The sequence below is a fragment of the Lonchura striata genome, chromosome 4 (genome assembly GCF_046129695.1).
Source record: "Lonchura striata isolate bLonStr1 chromosome 4, bLonStr1.mat, whole genome shotgun sequence".
Taxonomy (NCBI): Eukaryota; Metazoa; Chordata; class Aves; order Passeriformes; family Estrildidae; genus Lonchura; species Lonchura striata.
In genome coordinates this window covers 2,226,440-2,246,127 of record NC_134606.1, presented here as the reverse complement: position 1 = coordinate 2,246,127, position 19,688 = coordinate 2,226,440, and the positions used below count along the sequence as shown (strand labels likewise).

The 19,688-nt window shown below is 68.4% G+C and overlaps 2 protein-coding genes across 2 annotated transcripts; one reads left to right on the top strand and one right to left on the bottom strand.

The window, feature by feature from the left end:
* Window positions 1-1,076: 1,076 nt before the first annotated feature.
* On the bottom strand, window positions 1,077-5,447 carry TLX2 (T cell leukemia homeobox 2). The gene is made up of 3 exons (XM_031504637.2): window positions 5,066-5,447; window positions 2,609-2,846; window positions 1,077-1,385 (listed from the first exon to the last, which is right to left on the bottom strand). The coding sequence occupies exons 1-3, from the start codon at window positions 5,445-5,447 to the stop codon at window positions 1,169-1,171; spliced, it is 837 nt and encodes a 278-aa protein (XP_031360497.1). The 3' UTR covers window positions 1,077-1,168.
* A 6,926-nt stretch (window positions 5,448-12,373) lies between these two features.
* On the top strand, window positions 12,374-15,798 carry PCGF1 (polycomb group ring finger 1). The gene is made up of 9 exons (XM_021526831.3): window positions 12,374-12,700; window positions 13,537-13,642; window positions 13,745-13,897; window positions 14,325-14,396; window positions 14,477-14,585; window positions 14,701-14,734; window positions 14,824-14,910; window positions 14,986-15,066; window positions 15,642-15,798. Exons 1-9 carry the CDS (start codon window positions 12,605-12,607, stop codon window positions 15,687-15,689), a joined length of 786 nt encoding a protein of 261 aa, XP_021382506.1. The 5' UTR covers window positions 12,374-12,604; the 3' UTR covers window positions 15,690-15,798.
* Window positions 15,799-19,688: the final 3,890 nt, after the last annotated feature.

The following is a 19,688-nucleotide window of genomic DNA, read 5'->3' as shown; positions in this document are numbered from 1 at the left end:
GAGAGGGGGAGCCCGCAGAAGCCTGTCCCCCCAAAAGTGGGGTGAGGGGCTGCAGCATCGCCGATAGCAGTGGGGTGGGGGGCAAGGTCGAGTTCAGGGTCAAGGTCATCGTTGTTATCTCCCCACACCCTTCATTCCCTCCATCATCATCATCATCATCATCAACAGAGGCTGGAGTCGGGCTGGATGCTCCTGGCAGGGGGAAGCCCCACTTAGGGGGTCACTGGGGAGGGGTGCAGAGATGTGCCAGAAGAAGGGGGGGTTCAGCCCCTCTGCACCCCACGAGTGTCCTGTGGGTCACACCGAGGCTCAGTCTGTGGGAGGTGGTGGCAGTCCCGGGGGGCGACAGGGACCGGTGCGATCCTTCGGCATGGGGGGCACGCCGAGCCCACGGCGGGGGGCTGCAAGGGCACGTCCGGGCCCAGGGAGCTGCCAGACCATTGGGTGGGGGTCCGGGGGCCCAGATCTTCAGTCTGTCCCACCACGGGCTGGGGCCGGGGTGGTCAAGTCCTTCGTCCACAGATGGAAGCCGGAGGTGGCAAACTCCTCCCGGGGTAAGGCAAGTGGTGCGGGGGGTCAGACCCCGCTGGCAGGGTGGGGGGCTTCCAGCACCAGGAATGGGAGGTCCACGCCCTGCCCTGCTCCAGGTGGGCTCAAAGGGAGCCAGCGTGACCCATGGAGCTGCTGGTGGGGGGAGCTGCAGAACCCTGCCAGGTGTGGGGGAGCCATGCTTGGGCTCCCAGGGGTCCAGGCAGGGAGCTGCAGGTGTCCATGGGGTGTAGATGCCCAGCCCTTGGCTCCCACAGGTCTGAGCAGGGTGCTACAGACATCTGTGGGGTGCAGAGGCCCAGCCCTGGGCTCCTGGGGGTCCAGGCAGGGGGCTGCAGAGGTCCATAGGGCATGGGAGCCCACCCCTGGGTTCCTGGGGGTCCGGGTGGGGGGCTGCCCACAGCAGTGCTCCAGGTGGGCTTCGGTGAAGCTTTGAGTCCAACCACAGGGGCACGGCCTCACTCCTGGATGGTCCTGGGGGGCTCTCCATGGCGGGGAGGGGGCTGCCAGTGCGGGGCTCTCAGGAAGGCTGCAGCCCCTTCCCCGCCACGGTCCAGGCTCAGAGCCCAGCGGGCTCCCGGTGCCACCTCCTGGCACATCAGCGGCACCCAGGGGCCCCTCACACCACAGAGGCCACCCCGGAGACCGACGTCACCTTGTTGTCCTCGGCCCAGGGCTGGAGGTTCTGCAGGGCGTAGAGCGAGGAGTTGTGCATGCAGAGCGGGTCCTGCGGCAGCGGCTGCGCCAGGCTCTTCTGGAAAGCCTCCTGCTGCAGGTGCAGCATCAGCCGGTTGGCCTGCTGCCGCTCCGCCTCGCGCTCCTCCGCCGTCTGCCGCCTGCGGACAGCCGCCGTGGGCACGGGCTGAGCTGGCACTGCCACCTGCCCGCCGCCCCACAGCGCCGTCCCTCGTCCCCTTACTGCTGCCACTGCCACGTGCCCGTTGCCACACAGCGCTGTCCCTCGTCCCCTTACTGCTGCCACTGCCACATGCCCGTTGCCACACAGCGCTGTCCCTCGTCCCCTTACTGCTGGCACATCCCACAGCTGGCACTGCCACGTGTGTGGGTCTCAGATTCAGTCAAAGAAAGAAACTAAGAGTTTCTATCCAGGCAGAAGCCTGGGAAAGAGCTGGGAAAGAATGTAAATAATCTTTTATCTCTCTTGTTGTTCACATTGTTTATAGTTAAGTTCTATCACTGCGCGTCAAGCACTGTACACCAATGCTTTGAATTGTTTTCACTTCAGGACCAATGGATTTGGTCCTTACAAAGCTCTGTATAAAAGAGCAGGGTATTTTGAATAAATCGGAGTTTTACTCTCACAGCCTTCTGAGTCAAGTCTCTTCATTCCCGTCCTGCCTTGACAGCGACACACGTGCCCGCCACCCCACAGCGCTGTCCCTCGAACCCTTACTGCTGGCACTGCCACCTGCCCACCGCCCCACAGCGCTGTCCCTCATCCCCTTACTGCTGCCACGTCCCACACCACCACCAGAGCTCAGCCAGCAGTGCACGGGGAGGCCACGGTGATGGGCAGCCCATGCCATCCATCTCTGGTCCATCCCAGTGCCAGCCTCGGGGCCCCAGAATGCGGGGCTCGCTGCTGGAGGGATGTGGGGTTTGGGGCTGCCAGAGGGATATCGGGGTGTCTGTCAGAGGGATATTGGGGTGTCTGTCAGAGGAATACATTGGGGTGTCTGTCAGAGGGACACATTGAGGTGTCTGCCAGAGGGACACACTGGGGTGTCTGCCAGAAGGATATTGGGGTGTCTGCCAGAGGGATATTGGGATGACAGAGGGATATTGGGGTGTCTGCCAGAGGAACACATTGGGGTGGCTGCCAGAGGGACACACTGGGGTGTCTGCCAGAAGGATATTGGGGTGTCTGCCAGAGGGATATTGGGATGGCAGAGGGATATTGGGGTGTCTGCCAGAGGAACTCATTGGGGTGTCTGCCAGAGGGACACACTGGGGTGTCTGCCAGAGGGATATTGGGGTGTCTGCCAGAGGGGTGTGAGCATCATGGCTGTGGCGGCTACCCCAGGGCAGTCCCCTTTACCTCCACTTGGTGCGCCGGTTCTGGAACCAGGTCTTGACCTGGGCATCCGTCATCTTGAGGGCCTTGGCCAGGGTGGCCCGCTCGGCCGAGGCCAGGTACTTCTGCCGGTGGAAGCGCTTCTCCAGCTCGCAGATCTGCACCCGGGAGAAGGACGTCCGCGGCTTCTTGCGCTTGGGCGGTGTCCGGTTCTGGTACGGGTGCCCGATGCGCCGCGTCACCGCGAAGGGCGACAGCGCGGCTGGGGGGACAGCGGGGTGAGAGGGGCTCGGGGTGACATTGGCAAAGCACAGCAGAGTGGGACCCTGGGGGGATGCCAGGGGGCTCGGGGCCATGGGGATTGGGAGCTCCAGGGGAGCCACCAGTGCTGCCTGCAAGGGTAGCAGAGGGGGACACCCAGAGCTGTTCCCACCTGGCAAGAGGGAGGACCCATCCCCTGTCCTACCCCGCGGCACAGTCGCTCCCCGAGCCGCGTGGCACCGGAATGTCGGGGTGGATGGGCTGGCCTGGTCACAGGACTGACGCAGGACCATCCAGCTCGGCTGCACAAACCCACCCTCCCCTCACACCGAGCCCTGCCGCCGCCCCCGAGGAGCCTCTGCCACCCTGCAGGAGCTGCCCAGCCCTGCCCGTGACGGGATGGGGCCACAGAAGCTGTTGGCAGGCAGAGTCTCTTTCCATGGGCCAGCAATTCCTGGGCTGGCCACTGCCAGGGGCTTGGAAGGGGATGTCCCTGCCCAGCTGAGGTGTGAGCCAGCCCTGGTGAGACCAACGTGCCACATCCCAGCCCCAGAAGCTGCCAGAGCTGCAGGGAGCGTCAGAACAGCGAAGCAGCATGGAGGAAACTGAAGGTTTGGCAGGGTCAGCCCTCAACGCCTGTGTCCCTCCTACTCTGGCAGCGCCTCGGCCAAGCCATGACCCTACGGCACCACGTCCCATGGCGCCATGGCACCGCGGCCACCACCAGGGCCAGCACCGCGTGGGCAAGGACCGTGGTTGGCCATGGAGCCACAGGCCCCCGTGGCACAGGGATGTGGGTGCAGCCCACGGCACCCCAGGGGGCCCCTGGCACCCACAGAGCCTGCCTCCCACCCGCGCCCAGGAGGCCGCCTGGCCGCCGGCAGGGGCGGACACGGTTGACGCAGGTGGAGCCGTGCAGCCGGGGGGGACGGAGGCCCCCGTTCCCCCTCCCCGCACGGGGCGGCCCCTCGCCGGGACCAGATGCCTCCTGCCCGCAGCCCACCCCAAGGCCGGGGGTGCTGAGTGATGGCTGCGGCTGGGAGAGCCCGTGCTGGGGAGGGGCTGCCCCATCCACCCAACGCTGGCGCCAGGCAGGAGACGAGGACGTCACCCGCCACCCCTGCGCGGGGACGGTGCTTCGTCACCGCCGCGATGGCGGGGTGGGCCGGGAGGAGAACACGGTTCTGCTGGCGCCCGGGTGGGACCCCCAGGGTCCCCAACCTCTCGGCCCACACCGCCCCATCGCCCACATGGCTGGGACTTGGCCACCAGCCCCGCATGGCCTCCAGCCTTGTCCCTGCATGCAGCCACACCACTGGGGACGTGGCAGTGCCGCCATCTTGGGTGGGAGCAGAGCTGAGCCAGGCCGGGGGTCCCCAGCACCCACGACCCCAACCTCAGCACCCCTCCCGCTCCTCGGGTGCTGCAACCAACACCCCCACCCCAGCACTGCTGCTCAGCCCCCCACCAGGGCACTCAGCAGTATATCTCAACCCCTCGCTGCCTCCACAACACCCGCATGGCTGCCCCGGCCTCTCCCACACCACTGGCACTGTGTTCCGCACCGATCCCTGCACGTTCAGATCCGGGATCCCATCCCAGCCACCCCACAGGTAGCCCTCCACCACCGTCCCCATCCTCTGGGCTTCACAAGGCGTGGGACACCTGCTCTGTGCATGGATGAGCTCTGTCCTCAGTCCCACGGTGGTCCCCCCACCCTGCACCGTGTCCCCACAGAGCCCCCACATCACATCTCACACCCTGCAGAGCCCCCACCCCACTTTTCGTTCCAAGGGGGCCCCCAGAGAGCTCCCACTCCACACCCCGGCTCCCCACAGCCTCCCTGTTTCGGTGGCACAGGGTCACCACCGGCACCTCCAAACCAGGGAAGGACCAGACACGGAGTAGAGCTCGAGACCGGAGCCCGCCGGGACCCCCGGGCTCCACCCGCAGCCGCCGGACCCTGCCCGGTGCCGCGGTGGAGCCGCCGGTAGCCGCGTCCACCCCGACCCTTTTCCGCAGGCCCCGACGGCGGCGGGCGAGGACCGGGCGCTGCGGGAACCTGTGGAGCGCACGGTGCCCGCCATCCCCGTCCGATCCCCGTATCCGCCTCGCACCGCGCAATGCCCCGACGGAACGGCGGGAGCGGCCGGTGCCGCCCGAGTCCCCGGAGCCGTCAACAGCCGCCGGTAGCCCCCAGCAGCCGTCCCGCCCGCTCACCTGAGAGCCGGTCTTTGGCGATGCGGCGGGTGGTCTCCATCCAGGGGAAGGTGAGCCCCGGCAGCGCAGGCCCCGGCGGCGGCGCGGCGGGCGCGGCGGGCGGCGCGGCGGGCGCGGGCCGGTGCGCCGGGACGCGGATGACTCCGGCGGGCGGCGCGGCGGGCGCGGGGGTCACGTTCACGCTCACGTTCATGCTCATGTTGAGGTTGTAGGAGCCGAGCGGACCGCTGGGGCCGTAGCCGCTCCCGTAGAGCCCGTAGTCGGGCTCTGCCGCCGCCCGGTGCGGCCCCGTGGGCTCGGGGCCGCCCAGGATCTGGTCGATGCCGAAGCTGATGGGCTCGTGGGGCGCGGGGGGCCCCGGGCCGCCGCCCTCCCGCTCCATCCCGGCCGCGCTCAGAGCCGGTGGGACGCGGGCATGGCCGGGGGGCGGCGGGGGGCGGCGGCGGCGACGGGCGCGGAACGCCCGGTGCGGGGCAGGACGCGGTGCAAGGTGCGGGTGCGGGCCCGGAGCAAGGTGCGGGGCAGGTGCCGGGTGCGGGTGCGAGCCCGGGGCAGGGTGCGGGGCATGGCTCGCCGCCGCTGGCGGCCCCGGGGCGGGAGCGCGGGTGGGCTGCGGGCCCTGGCGGGACGCGCTTTTCTGCCCCGCTCCATCCGGACCGGCCGAACTCCCACCGCCTGCGCCCTGATTGGCGGCCGCGCCCCGTGATTGACAGCCCGGGGCCCCGCCCCTGCCCCGGGACCCCCCCCTCCTTGCCGCTCCAGGCCCCCGCCCCGGCTCCGGGACCGGCGGACGGGCCCGTCGAGTCCCGAGCGCCCGTGCCCCGCACGGCCCCCGACGTCCCCCGCGCACCGACGGGCTCCGTACCCGTTCTCCCCCGCCGGGGCGTCCGCCCGACCGCCTACCCGGTCCAGCGGAGCCGCTGTCGCATCGGGCAGCAGCGCTGCGCCTTTTCGCGTCCCCGCTCCGTCCGCAGCCCCGTCGGCGCTTCCAGCCGCCCTTCCCGGGGCGCACGAAGCGGCCTCTGCCCCGGCGCCGTTATCGCGGGGCGCACGGACCAGAGCCCGAGGTGCGCAGGCTTCGCACCGAGCCCGGTTCCCGCCGAGCCCGTCCATACGGGAGCGAATGGATCCGGAGGCCCGGGAGCCCGGTGCGGGGACCCGGGGGTTGTTCCAACCCGCCGTTCACAGAACACGGACACACCCCGGGACATGGATCCCAATCTCCTCGAGCCGCCATTGCCGGTAGTTCCCAGGAAACCGCCTTTCCCGGGGCACCGACCCCACGCCGACCCTCAGTTCCCGGGCCATGAACCCCCCCTTCCCCGGGGCCTGCCGTTCCCGATATCATGGACTCCGTTTTCCACGGACCAGACTGTGCAGGGGGATGAAGTCCGACACCCCCCCGGTCCCGCCATTCCCGGAGATAGACCCCGGTTCCCGACCCCGCCGTTCCCTGGGATGGACCCCTGCTCCCCGCCCCGCCTTTCCCGGTCACAGAGCCCAGCCCGGTAACGGCCGCAGAGAGCGGCACTGGCTGGGTCGGGTCTTCCGACGACTATCGCGACAGCGACACGGCGGCCCCGCGGGTGGGTTCCCGGCGGCTCCCGAGCGGGTCACGGCCCCGGGACAGGGGCTGGCGGGGCGGAGGCGGCTGGCGCCACCGGTCTGGGGCAAATGACATTACCGAGGCCTGCGCCTGTAAATCACGGCAGCACCGGGGGCTGCAGCTGCCGCCCCGGGGGCACTGCACACCCCGGGGCACCTCGCATCCCAGGGGCACCGCAGGCACCGGGGGGCACCGGGGAGCACCGGATGGTCCGAGGCTCGCCGCAGTGTGGAGAACCCGTCCCTGCAGCCGCGGCTCTGCGGGAACCGGGACTGCACTGGCACACACGCCTGTGCCACCCTCGGCCGTGCCCACAGCCCACCACGGCACCGGGAACGGCCGAGCTGCTCCTCTCCACACCGGGGCACCGACGGAGCCTCGTGTGCCCAGAAGGGGAGGGGGACGCAACACCGGGACCCTGCCCTGCAAAGCGCCACGGCTTTCTGGCTTTTCGTGCTCGCAACCCCGCAGGTGCCGGGATAAATCCCAGCGCTCCCACTGTGGCTTTTCCACCTGGAAAGATCCACCGGCTCCGGGTCTGCTGCGGCAGAGGGACCCGCAGTGACCCCGTGGGGTGCAGCCATGGCGGCGACAGTGGCGGTGACAGCGGTGACAGCGGCGGCAGTGGTGGTGACAGTGGCAGTGGGAGGAAATGGCGGGTGCCGGAGGAGGAGGCGGCAGCAGGTTAATTGAACCCGGAGCAGGAGGCAGATGTTGCCGTGCCCAGGGGCTGGAATCTGCCGGGCTGGGAGATGGATTGGGGGGCTGGGACGGGGCCCGGGGCAATGCGGGCTCTCCCGGTGTCTGCTTGCGCCAGGGCCCGCCCCACGCCCACGGGGGTCTGCAGGCAGCACCCCCGGCCGGAGCAGCCCCCCTGCCCAGGGCTGCCCTGGAAGGGTGTAGGAAGAACTGAGGGTGCTCAAGGAGTCCTAAGCCCCTTCCCACCCTGGCTGTGGGTGTAGGGTGTTTCCCACCCAGGGACCCCGCTAGCCAAAGTCCCCTCACTGTCACCACCTTGTGCCACTGGTTCTGTCTTCCCCGTGATCCTTGGGCCACCTGGAAGGAGGCCGTGTCCCTGTGCCTGCCCCAGGGTCCCCTGAGCCACCGTGGGGACCAGGCAGGGTCCCTGTACCCGGAACCCCTCAGTGGGCCAGTAAAGACCCTTCCTCATTTCTCAACTATAGCAGGGACTTCCGTGTCCTCGGTGTGTGCCCGCTCGTATCCTATGGGGCTGGGTCTGACAGTTCTTGTGGGTGGCAGTGACAGCTGGAGGGGATGGGGCAGAAAAAAGGGCATTTACCCAGTTCCAGGAAGGAATCAGCCTTCAGCCAGCGCAGCACCAGGCCCTGCCACCGCCAGAGCCGCACCAGCATCTCCCCGCCCCGCGCCCTCCACGCCGCTCTGCCCCTGAGAGCAGGGGGTCACACATGGGGTCTGTGGGGTCTGGCCTCTGCCCGCCTCACCCGGAGGTGCTGCCCGAAGCTGCCGGGACTCCTTGCCCCGTCCCCCACCGTGGCCCTGGAGCTGCCGGTGCAGCTGCGCGGCTTCGTGGTGCTACGTCCCCGGTGCCGGCCGTGCCGGTGCTCCCGCTCCCTACGGGGAAGCCGCGGGCTCGGGAGCTGCTGCCGGGGCGGGGGTCACTGGGACGGGTCCCTGCCTGTCCCCGGTGCCGCCGGCGGCCGGCCCGGTGCCCCGGCCATCACGGCGATGGAGCGGCGGGGATCTGGCAGGGCCCCACGTTCCCACCGGCCAGAGGCTGCCGCACGCCCGCTCCCGCCCGCTCCCCCCCGTAATCTCATTACCGCTGGACGTCCCCTTCTTCCTCCCGCTTCCCCCCAAACCCGCTGGCAAACTGGAGGGACAGTCAGCTCCTCTCTGGCTGCTGGGTTAATTCTGGGCTAATTAGATGAACCAGCCCAGATTGGATTACTTTAGCCTGCATTTGGTCCTCCAGTCCTTGGCTTGCGGCTCCCGGGGGAGCTGCTGGCGCCTCCTGCCTCAATCAGACACTTCTTAACCGCATGAAACACTCCCGGTGCCCCCCGCCGCCCGCCCGCCGCGGGCGCCGGCACCCGGACGGGGTGCGCGGGGTGAGGCGGCAGCAGCCGGTGGGCGCAGTGCCCACCCCGACCCGGCTGGCACGCCGGGAGGGCTGGGATGAGGATGGATGGGGATCGGGACGGGATGGGGTCGGGATGGAGTGGGGATGGAACCGGGATAGAGCCGGGACGGGACCGGCGTGGAGTTGGGTCCCTGCGGCCACGGGACTCCCGCGGACCCGACGGCCGAGTCGCCCGCTCGGACGTCACGGTGGCCCTCGGCGTCTGCGCGGCGTCCTCGGGGAGGAGCCGGGTGCCACCCGGGTGCGTGGGCGGCTGCACGGTGACGCCGACACCCGGCGGCTGGGGGGCTGATCCCCCCCGGGCACCGCCAGGCTGCAGCCCCCGGGGCGGGGGACACTGGGTTCTGGGGTCCCGGATTGGGGGTGCAGCACGGGTCACCCCCTCAAACCCTCCGGGGGCCCCAGCTCCGCGGTCAGAAGGGCTGGGGGGGGTGGCACGGTCGGGGCTGGGGGGCTGCAGATGTGATGGATGCCAGCGGAGCGGGAGCTGAGAGCCCCCGGGCTTTCGGTGGGGTGAGGGATGGAGCAGGGAGCAGGAGGGAGCGCTGTGGGAGTGGGGGGCACACAGAGCCCCCCCGCTCCTGCTGCTGGCTGGGCACACCGGTCCCCTCTCCCACCCATGGGTGCCCTCAGGGTGCCCGCGTACCCCAACCCCATCTCCCCAGGGTCCGACAGCAGCCGGGCTGTTGTGGGGTCTGCCCGGCCTGGGGGCTGCAGGTGCCAGCGCTGCCCGTCCTGGTGGGCTGCTGCCCGTCGGGGGACCACAGCGTGCCGGTGGCTGGTGGCCGCTGACAGCCGCGTCGCTCAGGGCCTCGTTATCGAAGGTTAATTGGATTCTGCAGATGTACTCGGTGCATTAGGCAAGAGCTCAGTCCATGAGCACCCAGCCCCCGCTGCCCTATAGGGACCCCTGCCCACCTCAGAGGGATTAATAGGGGACCCCTATCCGCCCTGGGAGACCCCTGCCGCATCTAACAGGGACCCCTGCCCAACCTGGGGATCCCCTGCCTTCCTTCCTTGGGGGATCCCTATTCACCTGAGGGGGTTGAGGGGGAGTTAACGCTGCTGCCCTGCACCACTTGCGGTCATGAGTGCGTCCAGCTCAGCCCAGCCTCGCTCAGCCCCAGCGAGGGGTCCGGCCGGGAAAGCGCCCGGCAGCGCTTCCCAGAAGGAGCCGCCCCGGCCCTGCCGCGGAAATGGAGCTGAATATCTGAGCAGGGCTGGGCTAAAAGCTTCGGCCTCGGAGCCCCGCGCAGCCCCGGCGGCTCTCGCCATCAATTATTAACGGCGAGATGGATCCGCGGCCTCGCCCGTGCGCGCCTGGCGGGGGAGGCTCCGGGAGTACCGGCTGCCGGGACCCCAGCCCCGGGACGGGCTCTCCGCCCTCGGTCCCCAAGCCAGAGCCACCCACAGAGCCCGCTCCTCGCCCGGCCGGGACTCGCGGTGCCGATGCCGTTGCCGGGTGCGGTGCCGGTGCCGTTGCCGGGTGCGGTGCCGGTGCCGATTCTCCTCACGGCGGCGGCAGAAAGCGATGCTGCCCCGCCGCGGGGCCGCGCTGGCCCCGCTGTGACCCCCGCCCCTCCCCGGATGGCTCCTGGCAGGTACAGATGGGACCGGACCCTCCCCAGCCGGGGGTCACCGGCCCCCGCCGCGCTCTCGCCTCCCCGGAGGCGCGGGCAGGGGGCGGGCGGGCGGCGGGGCCGGGGCTGGTCCGGAGCCTCTGCCCGCCGGCGCCCCCGGCACCGGGAGGGGCTCGTGTTGCTCCCGGTGCGGTCCCGGGGCTCGGCCACACACCGTGCGCCTCCCGGGACGAGGGGCTGGCACCGGGGTGACCGGGGCTCGGCCGGTGATGCACGGTGCCAAGCACAGACGCTCCGGTCGGGCAGGGGGGACAGCGCGGCTGGACTGGGCACACTGATGGAGCTGAGCGGTGGAGTAAGTGCTGTGACCCGTATCCCGGACCGGGACCAGGACCGGGATCATGACCAGGACCATAACAATGACCGGGACGCATCGAGGAGCTCCAAACCCGAACAGTCCCGGCCGTGGCAGCCCGTGCGGAGCCGGTGCCGGAGCAGGGCTGGCAGCGCGGCTGCGTGCCAGGAGCTCCATGCTGGGGTGGTGGGTGCCAGCCCCTGCTCGGGGGTCTCGCCGTGTTCCTCTGCCCGTTCCCACTCCCTGGCATGTACCAGCCTCCCCCGCCGTCCGGTCTGGGGTCCGGGGGTGTTGCACAGTCGGTGAGGAGCCGTGGGGAACTGTGAGGGACCGTGGGGATCTCGGCTCGGCTCCGCATTAGCGCGGCCGCTGCTTCCCCTGAGCCAAACCTTCATTAGCGTGGCTCCGGCTGCGCCGGGTGGGGCCGCGGGCTGCTCCGCTGGCACCCCAAACTGGCGGCACCATGGCACCCCAAACTGGCGGCACCCCAAACTGGCAGCACCCCGGCACCCCAAACTGGCGGCACCATGGCACCCCAAACTGGCGGCACCCCAAACTGGAAGCACCCCGGCACCCCAAACTGGCGGCACCCCAAACTGGCAGCACCCCGGCACCCCAAACTGGCAGCACCATGGCACCCCAAACTGACGGCACCCCGGCACCCCAAACTGGCGGGACACTGGCACCCCAAACTGGCGGCACCCCAAACTGGCAGCACCCCGGCACCCCAAACTGGCGGCACATCGGCACCCCAAACTGGCAGCACCCCAGCACCCGACACCCCGAACTGCCAGCACTTCAACCCTGCCAGCACCCGACACCCCAAATGTCAGCACCAACAGCAGTGCGACCCCCAAAACCGTCAGCACGCTGGTACCCCAGCGACACCTCAGCACCCCAACCCTGCCTGAACCCCGACCTGCGAGCACCCTGGCACCCCGAAGTGCCGGGGCACACACCCCGACCCTGCACTCGCCGCCGCCGTTCACCCTGTGGCCCCGCCGGGACACCCCGGTGTCCCCTCCCGAACCCTCTCAGACCCCCGGAGCCCCCCCACATCTCCCGCACCTCACGGTCCCCGCTAACACCGAGTTCCCCGCATGTATCCCGCGCCCCACCCAGACTCCTCGTCCCCTTCGTGCCCCTTCGTAGCCTCCAGAACCCCTCAGACCCCCTCAGACCCCCTCAGACCCCCTCAGAACCCCTCAGAACCCCTCAGACCCCCCTCAAACCCCCTCAGACCCCCTCAGAACCCCTCAGACCCCCTCAAACCCCCTCAAACCCCCCAAACCCCCTCAGAACCCCTCAGACCCCCTCAGACCCCCTCAGACCCCCCAAACCCCCTCAGAACCCCTCAAAGCCCCTCAGACCCCCTCAGACCCCCTCAGACCCCCTCAAACACCCTCAGAACCCCTCAAACCCCCTCAGAACCCCTCAGACCCCCGACCCCCCCGTTCCCCCGGTTCCCTCCCGCGCCCCCCCCGCCCCTCCCGTTCCCCCGCGTTGCTCTGCTGCCCCCTGGCGGCCTCCTGCAGCACCACGCGCACGCAGAGCCCTCTCTGATTGGTGGCCGCTGCTGTTCGTCAAGAGCGCGCCCTCTCGCTATTGGCCGGCGCCGGGAACACCCGCCCCTAAACACGGCGGGTCCGGTGGCGGCGGCTCCCGGCGGTTCCCCCTCACGGACGAGGGTGGGGGCTCGCGGGATCCCGGGCCTCTCCCGGTGGGTTGTGAGGAAGGATCAGCACAGGGCCGAGCTTGCGCTGCCCGCCGCGGCTGGAGACACGCGGGGCACGCTAGGAGTTGTAGTCCCGCCGCTCGCTGCGGCCCCGCCCCGAACACGGAAGTGCGCGAGGCCACAGGCGGAGGCGGCTCTAAGATGGCGTCGCCTCCTCAGGGGGGCCCGATGGCCATCGCCATGCGGCTGCGGAACCAGCTCCAGGCCGTCTACAAGATGGACCCGCTGCGGAACGAGGCGAGCGGCCGTACCGGGAGGGCGGGAGGCAGCGGGAGGAGCCGGTGGCGGCGACACCGGGGGCCAGCGCGGGAGGGGACGGGAGGTGCCGCGGTGGCGCCGCTGGGGGGCGCTGTGAGACCGAGGGGCGGTGCGGGAAGGCGGGGCCAGGGGAGGGGGCGGGGCCATGGGGAAAGGGGCGTGGTCATGTGGGAGGGGCGTGGCCAAGGCTCGGGCCAGGCGCTGGGCTGGGGGTGTCCCCGCACCCCCAAAATCCCATTTTCTGGTAGAATAAGGAAAAACAGGGTATCCAGCGCTCTTCAAATCTAGTTTTCTAGCGTCATAATGGAGTACAGAGTGCTCAGTCCTGTTTGCTGGTATGTTAAGGCGATACAGGGGGTGCAGCGTTCCAAAATCCCGTGTTCTGCCGTAATAATGGAAAGCAGGAGGCACAGCCTCTCCAAAGCCTGTTTTCTGGCATAATAAGAGAAACAGGAGGCGTGGCTCCCCGGAATCCCATTTTCTGTCATTTTCCCATTAAAATGAGACAGTGAGGCCAGCCTCTCAAAATCCCATTTTCTGGTATAATAAAGGAAGACATGGGGCAATCCCTACAAAGCCCCATTTTCTCACATATCTTAGCAGGACGGGGGTGGCCAACCCCCCAGAATCTGTTTTCTGGCACATTAAAGCAAAACATGGGGTGCAACTCCCCAGAATCCAATTTTTTTAGCATGTTAAGGGAATGGCAGGAGAAGATCCTTGGGCTAAGGGGTTCCAGGTGAAGGACGAGAGGGGTCTCGGGGGTCCCCATGGTGGTCTGGGATGCTCCAGGTGACAGTGAGGTGTCCCCGCAGGAGGAGGTGAAGGTGAAGATGAAGGAGCTGAACGAGCACATCGTGTGTTTCCTGTGCGCCGGGTACTTCATCGATGCCACCACCATCACCGAGTGCCTGCACACCTGTGAGCATCCCCACCTGGGTGGGGAGCTGTGAGGCCCACGGGGGTGTGGTCCCACCCCTCCTACACCTGCCCATGTCCCTTCACACTTGTCCTTGTCCCCAGTCTGCAAGAGCTGCATCGTGAAGTACCTGCAGACCAGCAAGTACTGCCCCATGTGCAACACCAAGATCCACGAGACGCAGCCGCTGCTCAACCTCAAACTGGACAGGGTCATGCAGGACATCGTCTACAAGCTGGTGCCAGGCCTGCAGCACAGTATGATGGACATGGGGGGCTCTGGGGACATGGGGGGCTCGGGGGACATGGGGGGGCTCAGGGGACATGGGGGACATGGAGAGCTCGGGGGACATGGTGGGGCTCAGGGACATGGGGGACATGGGGGGGCTCAGGGGACATGGGGGACATGGCATGCAGAACAGTACGGGGGACATGGGGGACATGGAGAGCTCAGGGGACATGGGGGACATGGGGGGGCTCAGGAACATGGGGGGGCTCAGGGAATGGGGGACATGGAGAGCTCAGGGGACATGGGAAACCTGGGGGGGCTCAGGGGACTTGGGGGACATGGAGGGCTCGGGGGACATGGCATGCAGCACAGTACAGGGGGCATGAGGGACAGCCAGGGACTGCCCTCAGGGACAGGTGGCCCCAGGTGTGTCCCTGAGCCACCTGTCCCTTGCAGGTGAGGAGAAGCGGATCCGGGAGTTCTACCAGTCCCGTGGCCTCGACCGGGTGACGCAGCCCAGCGGTGACGGTGGGCCAGGGGGGCACGGGGGGCGGTGCTGGGGGGGTGTCGGCGGCACAGGGGGCTGACGATGCCACCTGTGTCCCCAGACACGGTGGGGGGTGACCCCATGGGGCTCCCCTACAGCACCTTTGACCACTCGCGCGCGCACTATTTCCGCTACGACGAGCACGTCTCGCTCTGCCTGGAGAAACTGAGGTGAGCCCAGGGACTGCAGCCCCTCAGTGGGGTGGGGAGGGGACACAGGGGACACTGGGCATGACCCCCAACCCGTGAGACCCTGGACACATGTCCTTTTATCTTCCCACCATAGCTCCAGCAAGGACAAGAGCAAGGCCATGCTGCAGGTGAGTGGGGATCCCTGCAGTCCCCTGGCAGGGGTGTGTGGGGTCCCTGGAGGCCCCCACAGCCCCCCAACCCTCTGTGCCACTCACAGCAGAAATACGTGAGGTGCTCGGTGCGGGCACAGATCCGACACCTGCGGAGGGTCCTGTGCCACCGGCTGGGGCTGTCCCTGCAGCACGTGAGTGGGGGTCCGGGGAGGGGGTCCCAGCCCCCAGGGGTGTCCTGGCCCCCCTGATGCAGCCTCCCCGTGCAGGTGCAGATCCTGTTTGACAACGAGCCCCTCCCCGACCACATGACAATGAAGCAGCTTTGGCTCTCACGCTGGTTTGGCAAGGTGTGCAGCCATCATAAGAGATGGCAGCCTCTGATTTTGGGGTTCACCCTGCTGGGGGAGTGGTGGGGACACCCTCTGGGGGTGGTTTGGGACATTATGGCATTGAGGGATTGAGGATCGTTAATGTCAGTGGCTGCAGTGGTGATTTGGGGGGTTCCTGGCCCTTGCATGGGTCAGGAAATGGGGGGTTCCCAAAGGGGTTGGCCAAGTTTATGGTGCAGCCCCAGGGGAGTCCCTGGGCTGGGATTGGGGTCCCTGTACCAGGGGACTTCCGGGCTGGGGTTTGGGGTCTCTGCCCCAAGGGGATCTTGGGCTGGGGTTTTTGGTCGTGGACTGGGAGTGGGGTGTCTGTGGATTGAGGTTTGGGATCCCTGCCCTAGGAGGGAGTCCTGGGCTGGGGTTTGGGGTCATGGGCTGGGATTGGGGGGGGGTTCTCTGTCTTGGGGGGTTCCCTGGGCTGAGGCTTGGAGCCCCTACCCCGGGGGCACTCCCTGGGCTGGGATCTGGGGTCTCTACCCCAAGGGGGGGTCCTTGGCTGGAATCCCCCAGCTCTGACCCCCCGCCTTGCCCCACAGCCTGCACCCCTCCTGCTGCACTACAGCATCAAGGACAAGAGGAGGTAGGGGCAGGGGGTGGGCACTGCCCCCCCAGCACAGCCCTGCTCCCGCCCCCCCACCCCCCATAACTTATACCCTTCTTCGAATTTATTTTTGGAATAAAACCGTGGAAAAGCCACAACCGAGTCCCTGCTTTGTCTGAGGGGAGCTGGGGGCTGCTGTGGAGACCCCTGGATGGGCTGCACCCATGGGCGCTGAGTCGTGGGGTGCCGGGGGTGCACTGTGTGCAGCAGGGCTGTGCAGCCCCCTGGTCCCCATTCCCCCGCAGCCCCGCTCAGCCGTGCGGGCACTCCCCACAGCGATCCCGTCACGGCTGCCGGGCGCTTGTCCGGCCCCCCGCCCCACATAATGAGCCTTAATGAAGTCATCGGCCCTTTGATTGCCGGGGGAAGGGGAGAACCTCGCAGCCCCCCCGCCCCGCGCGGCCCTAATTAGCCCGGGACAATATTCCGCCATCTGGATCCTCGGGCACAGCTGCGGGCGGGCGGTCCCGGGGGCGCGGGTGTCCCCGGGGTGGGGCTGGGACCCACGGCTGCGGGAGGAACAGGTGCCGGATCCCGGTGATCCCGGTGATCCCGGTGATCCCGGGAACGCGGCTCCGGTGAGGCCCTGGCTGCGACACGGGGCTCGAAGCCCCCCGGTGCTGACCCCGCTCTGCGGTGCCGGTGCCGGGCTGTGCCGGGCGGCTGTCGGGGATCACCCCTCCATCCTCGCCTGCCGAACGGTGGTGGGCACGGTCCAGGAGCCACCGGGTGCGCCGTGACCCATCCTTCATCCCCGGCCCCGCACTCAGCTCGGTGCCCCGCGCCGCCGCCGCTGCCGGGGGATCCGGTTACGGCCCGGCCCGGCCCAGCTGTCGGCCATCGCTCACCGGGCGGGGGCGGCCGGGCTCGCCCGCCCAAAACCCTCACAGGGACGAAGGGAAACCCGGGGGCTGCGAGGCCATCCGGGTATGGGGGTCCCAATTGGGGCTGGAGGGGTGGGCGGGCAGAAGGGGGGTTCCAAATGAGGCTGGAGCGGTGGGGTGCAGGATTAGGGTCCCAGCCGGAGAGGGAAGGGTGGGGTTGTGGAATGGGGGTCCCAAATAGGATTGGAGGAGCAAGATGGGGGGCTCAAAAGGGCTGGAGGGCTTGGGGAGTCTCCAGCAGGGACAGAGGGTTTGGGGCATGTCCCAGACAGGGCTGGAGGTGTGGGGGAGCAGGATGGGTGTTCTAAACAGGGCCACAGGGATTGGGGTGTAAGACTGGGGTCCCAGCCGAGGATGGACAGGTGGGAGTGCAGGATGGGGGTCCCAAATGGGATCAGAAGGATGGGTGGGGTATCCTAAATCAGGATGCAGGGCTGGAGGTGTGCGACAGAGATCCCAGCTGGCACCAGGGGGCTGTGGGTGCAGTGTGGGAGTGCCAGCCAAGGCTGGAGGAGTGGAGGAGCAGGATGAGGATCCCAAACAGCGCTGGAGGGCTGGGGGTGCAGGACGGGGGTCCAAACGGGGGGCTGCCTGTGGGGCAGCGGGCGTGTAGGTGGACGGATGGACGGAGGGACAGATGGATGGATGGACGGATGGCAGGGGTAGCGAGGCGGGGGCTGTCCCTGTGTCTGTCAGCAGCGGCTCTGGCAGCCAGCTACAGACGGCAGAGCAGGAAGCCCCCCGGAGCCCCCCACGCCCCCCCCCAGCCCTGCACCCCCTCCCTTATCAGCGCCAGCCCCGGAGGAGCCTAATTCAAACCAACTGCGGGGCTGACGTTGGTAAATGAGCCCCCCGCCCACGGCCTGGCCCCAGCGCCCACGGGGGCTGCCCCGGAGAGGGGGGGGAGATGAGGCTTGGGGGATCCAGCGGGGCAGGGGCAGGTACTGGGGGGATGTTCCCGTACCCCCGAGGCGCGGTCAAGCTGAAGGCGCTTTGATGTCCCCCCGGCCCGTCATGCTCCGAGGGGGCTAATGGCCCCCGGCTCCAGCCGGGCAGAGAGGGAAACCTGAGCCCCCCGTCCCCCTGTCCTTAACCTGGGGGGCTGTCGGGGGGTCCCGAGAGGATCTGGGCATGGACCCATGTGACCAGGGCGACAGGACCCTTAAGAGCTCCTTGGCTATGTGGGACCCCCAGGGACCCACTGGGGATGGTGGCACCCCCAACCTGGAGGGTCCCAGGGCTCGGATATGGGGTGAGAGGTGAAGGGATCCACTCACGGTGTCACAGGGATGTGCCAGGGGGCTGCAGGTCCCGTACTGGGTGGGGGGTGTCTGTGGGAGGGACCCCACAGAGAGACCCCTCAAGTCCCCACCCTCCACAGCCCGGCAGCTCTTGTGCCTTGTGGGGGGCACTGGGGGCACAGCACAGCCCGGGGAGGAAGGCAGGGCATCACCCGTGCCTTTTATGCCAATGCTCCCAAGCACTGCCCCCTCCTACTCCACATCCCCCACCCCTCCCCTGGCTCATCCCAAACCCCTTCCAAAACCCCAGAAATCCCACCAGCCCCACGGACTCCCACTCTGGGGGTCCCGCTCATCCCCCAGCCGCTGCCCTGACCTGGGGATGGGCACAGGGGGTGGACCCGGGGCTGCTGAGCCCCCCGGCAATGCAGAACTCCCTCCAGGCTGCACCGTCCCCGCCATGCTCCGGCAGCACCGGCTCCTCGCAGCCGTGACAGAGACAGATGAACCCCCGGCACCCTCACACCGCACTGCCGGGTGAGGGGCCATGCCCGGCCTCCTGAACGTGGTGGGCACCGGGATGGGCTGGGTGGGCACCGAAATGGGCTGGGTGGGCACCAGTATTGCCCCACATCCTGACCTCCCACCACCCCACGACACCCACTGGGATGGGATGGGATGGGATGGGATGGGATGGGATGGGATGGGATGGGATGGGCACCATCCATCCCTGTGGTGCCCACCCCATCCCCTCCGTGTCCTGCAGCACGGGCACGCTGCTGTCACGACGGGAATGAGCTGTCGCGACAGGAATGAGCCGCCGCCGCATGCCCAAGCGCGGGGACGTTCCCTGTTTTAACGAAGCGTCGTGATGAAGCCGATGAGAAAATCCAAACGCAATTTAATTCCTGTCACCGCCTGAGCGACTCCAAATGCTGCCGGGGGTTTCTGACGGGCCCACGCTGATCCCTCCCTAGCCCACCCCACCCTGTGCCCTCCTCACCCCCGGGCCCGTGTTTCCTGCCCGTTTCCTGAGGATGTGGGCACCGGCATTGGCACCGGGATGCCCGCCGGCCTGGGAAGGGGGGGCACCTTCCTGCGGACAGAGGGGTCATGGCAGGGCCTGGGAAAGTGCCGCCCCCGGGACCCCACCGGCCCTGCCGGCACCTGGGGGTACCCCGGGATCGCTCGGAGCATCGTGCTGCTGATGGGAGCACTCGTGGCACCGAGCCGCCCCTGCCACCGGCATTCCCGGACTGCCCGGGAGCCCGGAGGCGCGGTCCCAGCTGCTCGGTGCTGACAGGGCGAGTGGCACCGGCGACAGAGCCACCGAGCACCGGCAGCCCCTGTCGGCACCGGTGCGAGCCGGGTCAAGGCAGCCCTTCACATCTCCCGGGTTCTTTTGGCCGCCGGAGCTTCCTCCGAGCCTTTGTCCGGTGGCTGCGGTCCCCCCGCGCCCCCGGGCGTGCCCGCAGCGGCGGCGGATGAGCCGCGGGAGCACCGGCCCGGCACGGCCCACCGGCACCGGCGGCGGATGAGCCGCGGGAGCACCGGCCCGGCACGGCCCACCGGCACCGGCGGCGTGGGGAGGCGGGGAGGAGGCGCCGGTGCCCGTGGGTCCGCCACGTGCGCGGGTGGGACATGGGACGGGATATGGGATATGGGACGGGATATGGGATATGGGATATGGGACATGGGATATGGGAAATGGGATATGGGATATGGGATATGGGAAATGGGATATGGGATATGGGATATGGGAAATGGGATGGGATATGGGACGGGACATGGGATATGGGACATGGGATATGGGACATGGGATATGGGATATGGGATATGGGATATGGGATATGGGAT

Bases quoted from the DNA above. Each gene is read 5' to 3' on its own strand.
- TLX2 (XM_031504637.2), bottom strand. From the start codon at position 5,447: ATGGAGCGGGAGGGCGGCGGCCCGGGGCCCCCCGCGCCCCACGAGCCC. The intron at 2,847-5,065 runs GTGAGCGGGCGG...CTGTCCCCCCAG, and splicing joins CGCCAAAGACCGGCTCTCAG to CCGCGCTGTCGCCCTTCGCG. The intron at 1,386-2,608 runs GTAAAGGGGACT...GGCTGTCCGCAG, and splicing joins AACCGGCGCACCAAGTGGAG to GCGGCAGACGGCGGAGGAGC.
- PCGF1 (XM_021526831.3), top strand. From the start codon at position 12,605: ATGGCGTCGCCTCCTCAGGGGGGCCCGATGGCCATCGCCATGCGGCTG. The intron at 14,586-14,700 runs GTGAGCCCAGGG...TTCCCACCATAG, and splicing joins CTCTGCCTGGAGAAACTGAG to CTCCAGCAAGGACAAGAGCA. The intron at 14,911-14,985 runs GTGAGTGGGGGT...CTCCCCGTGCAG, and splicing joins TGGGGCTGTCCCTGCAGCAC to GTGCAGATCCTGTTTGACAA.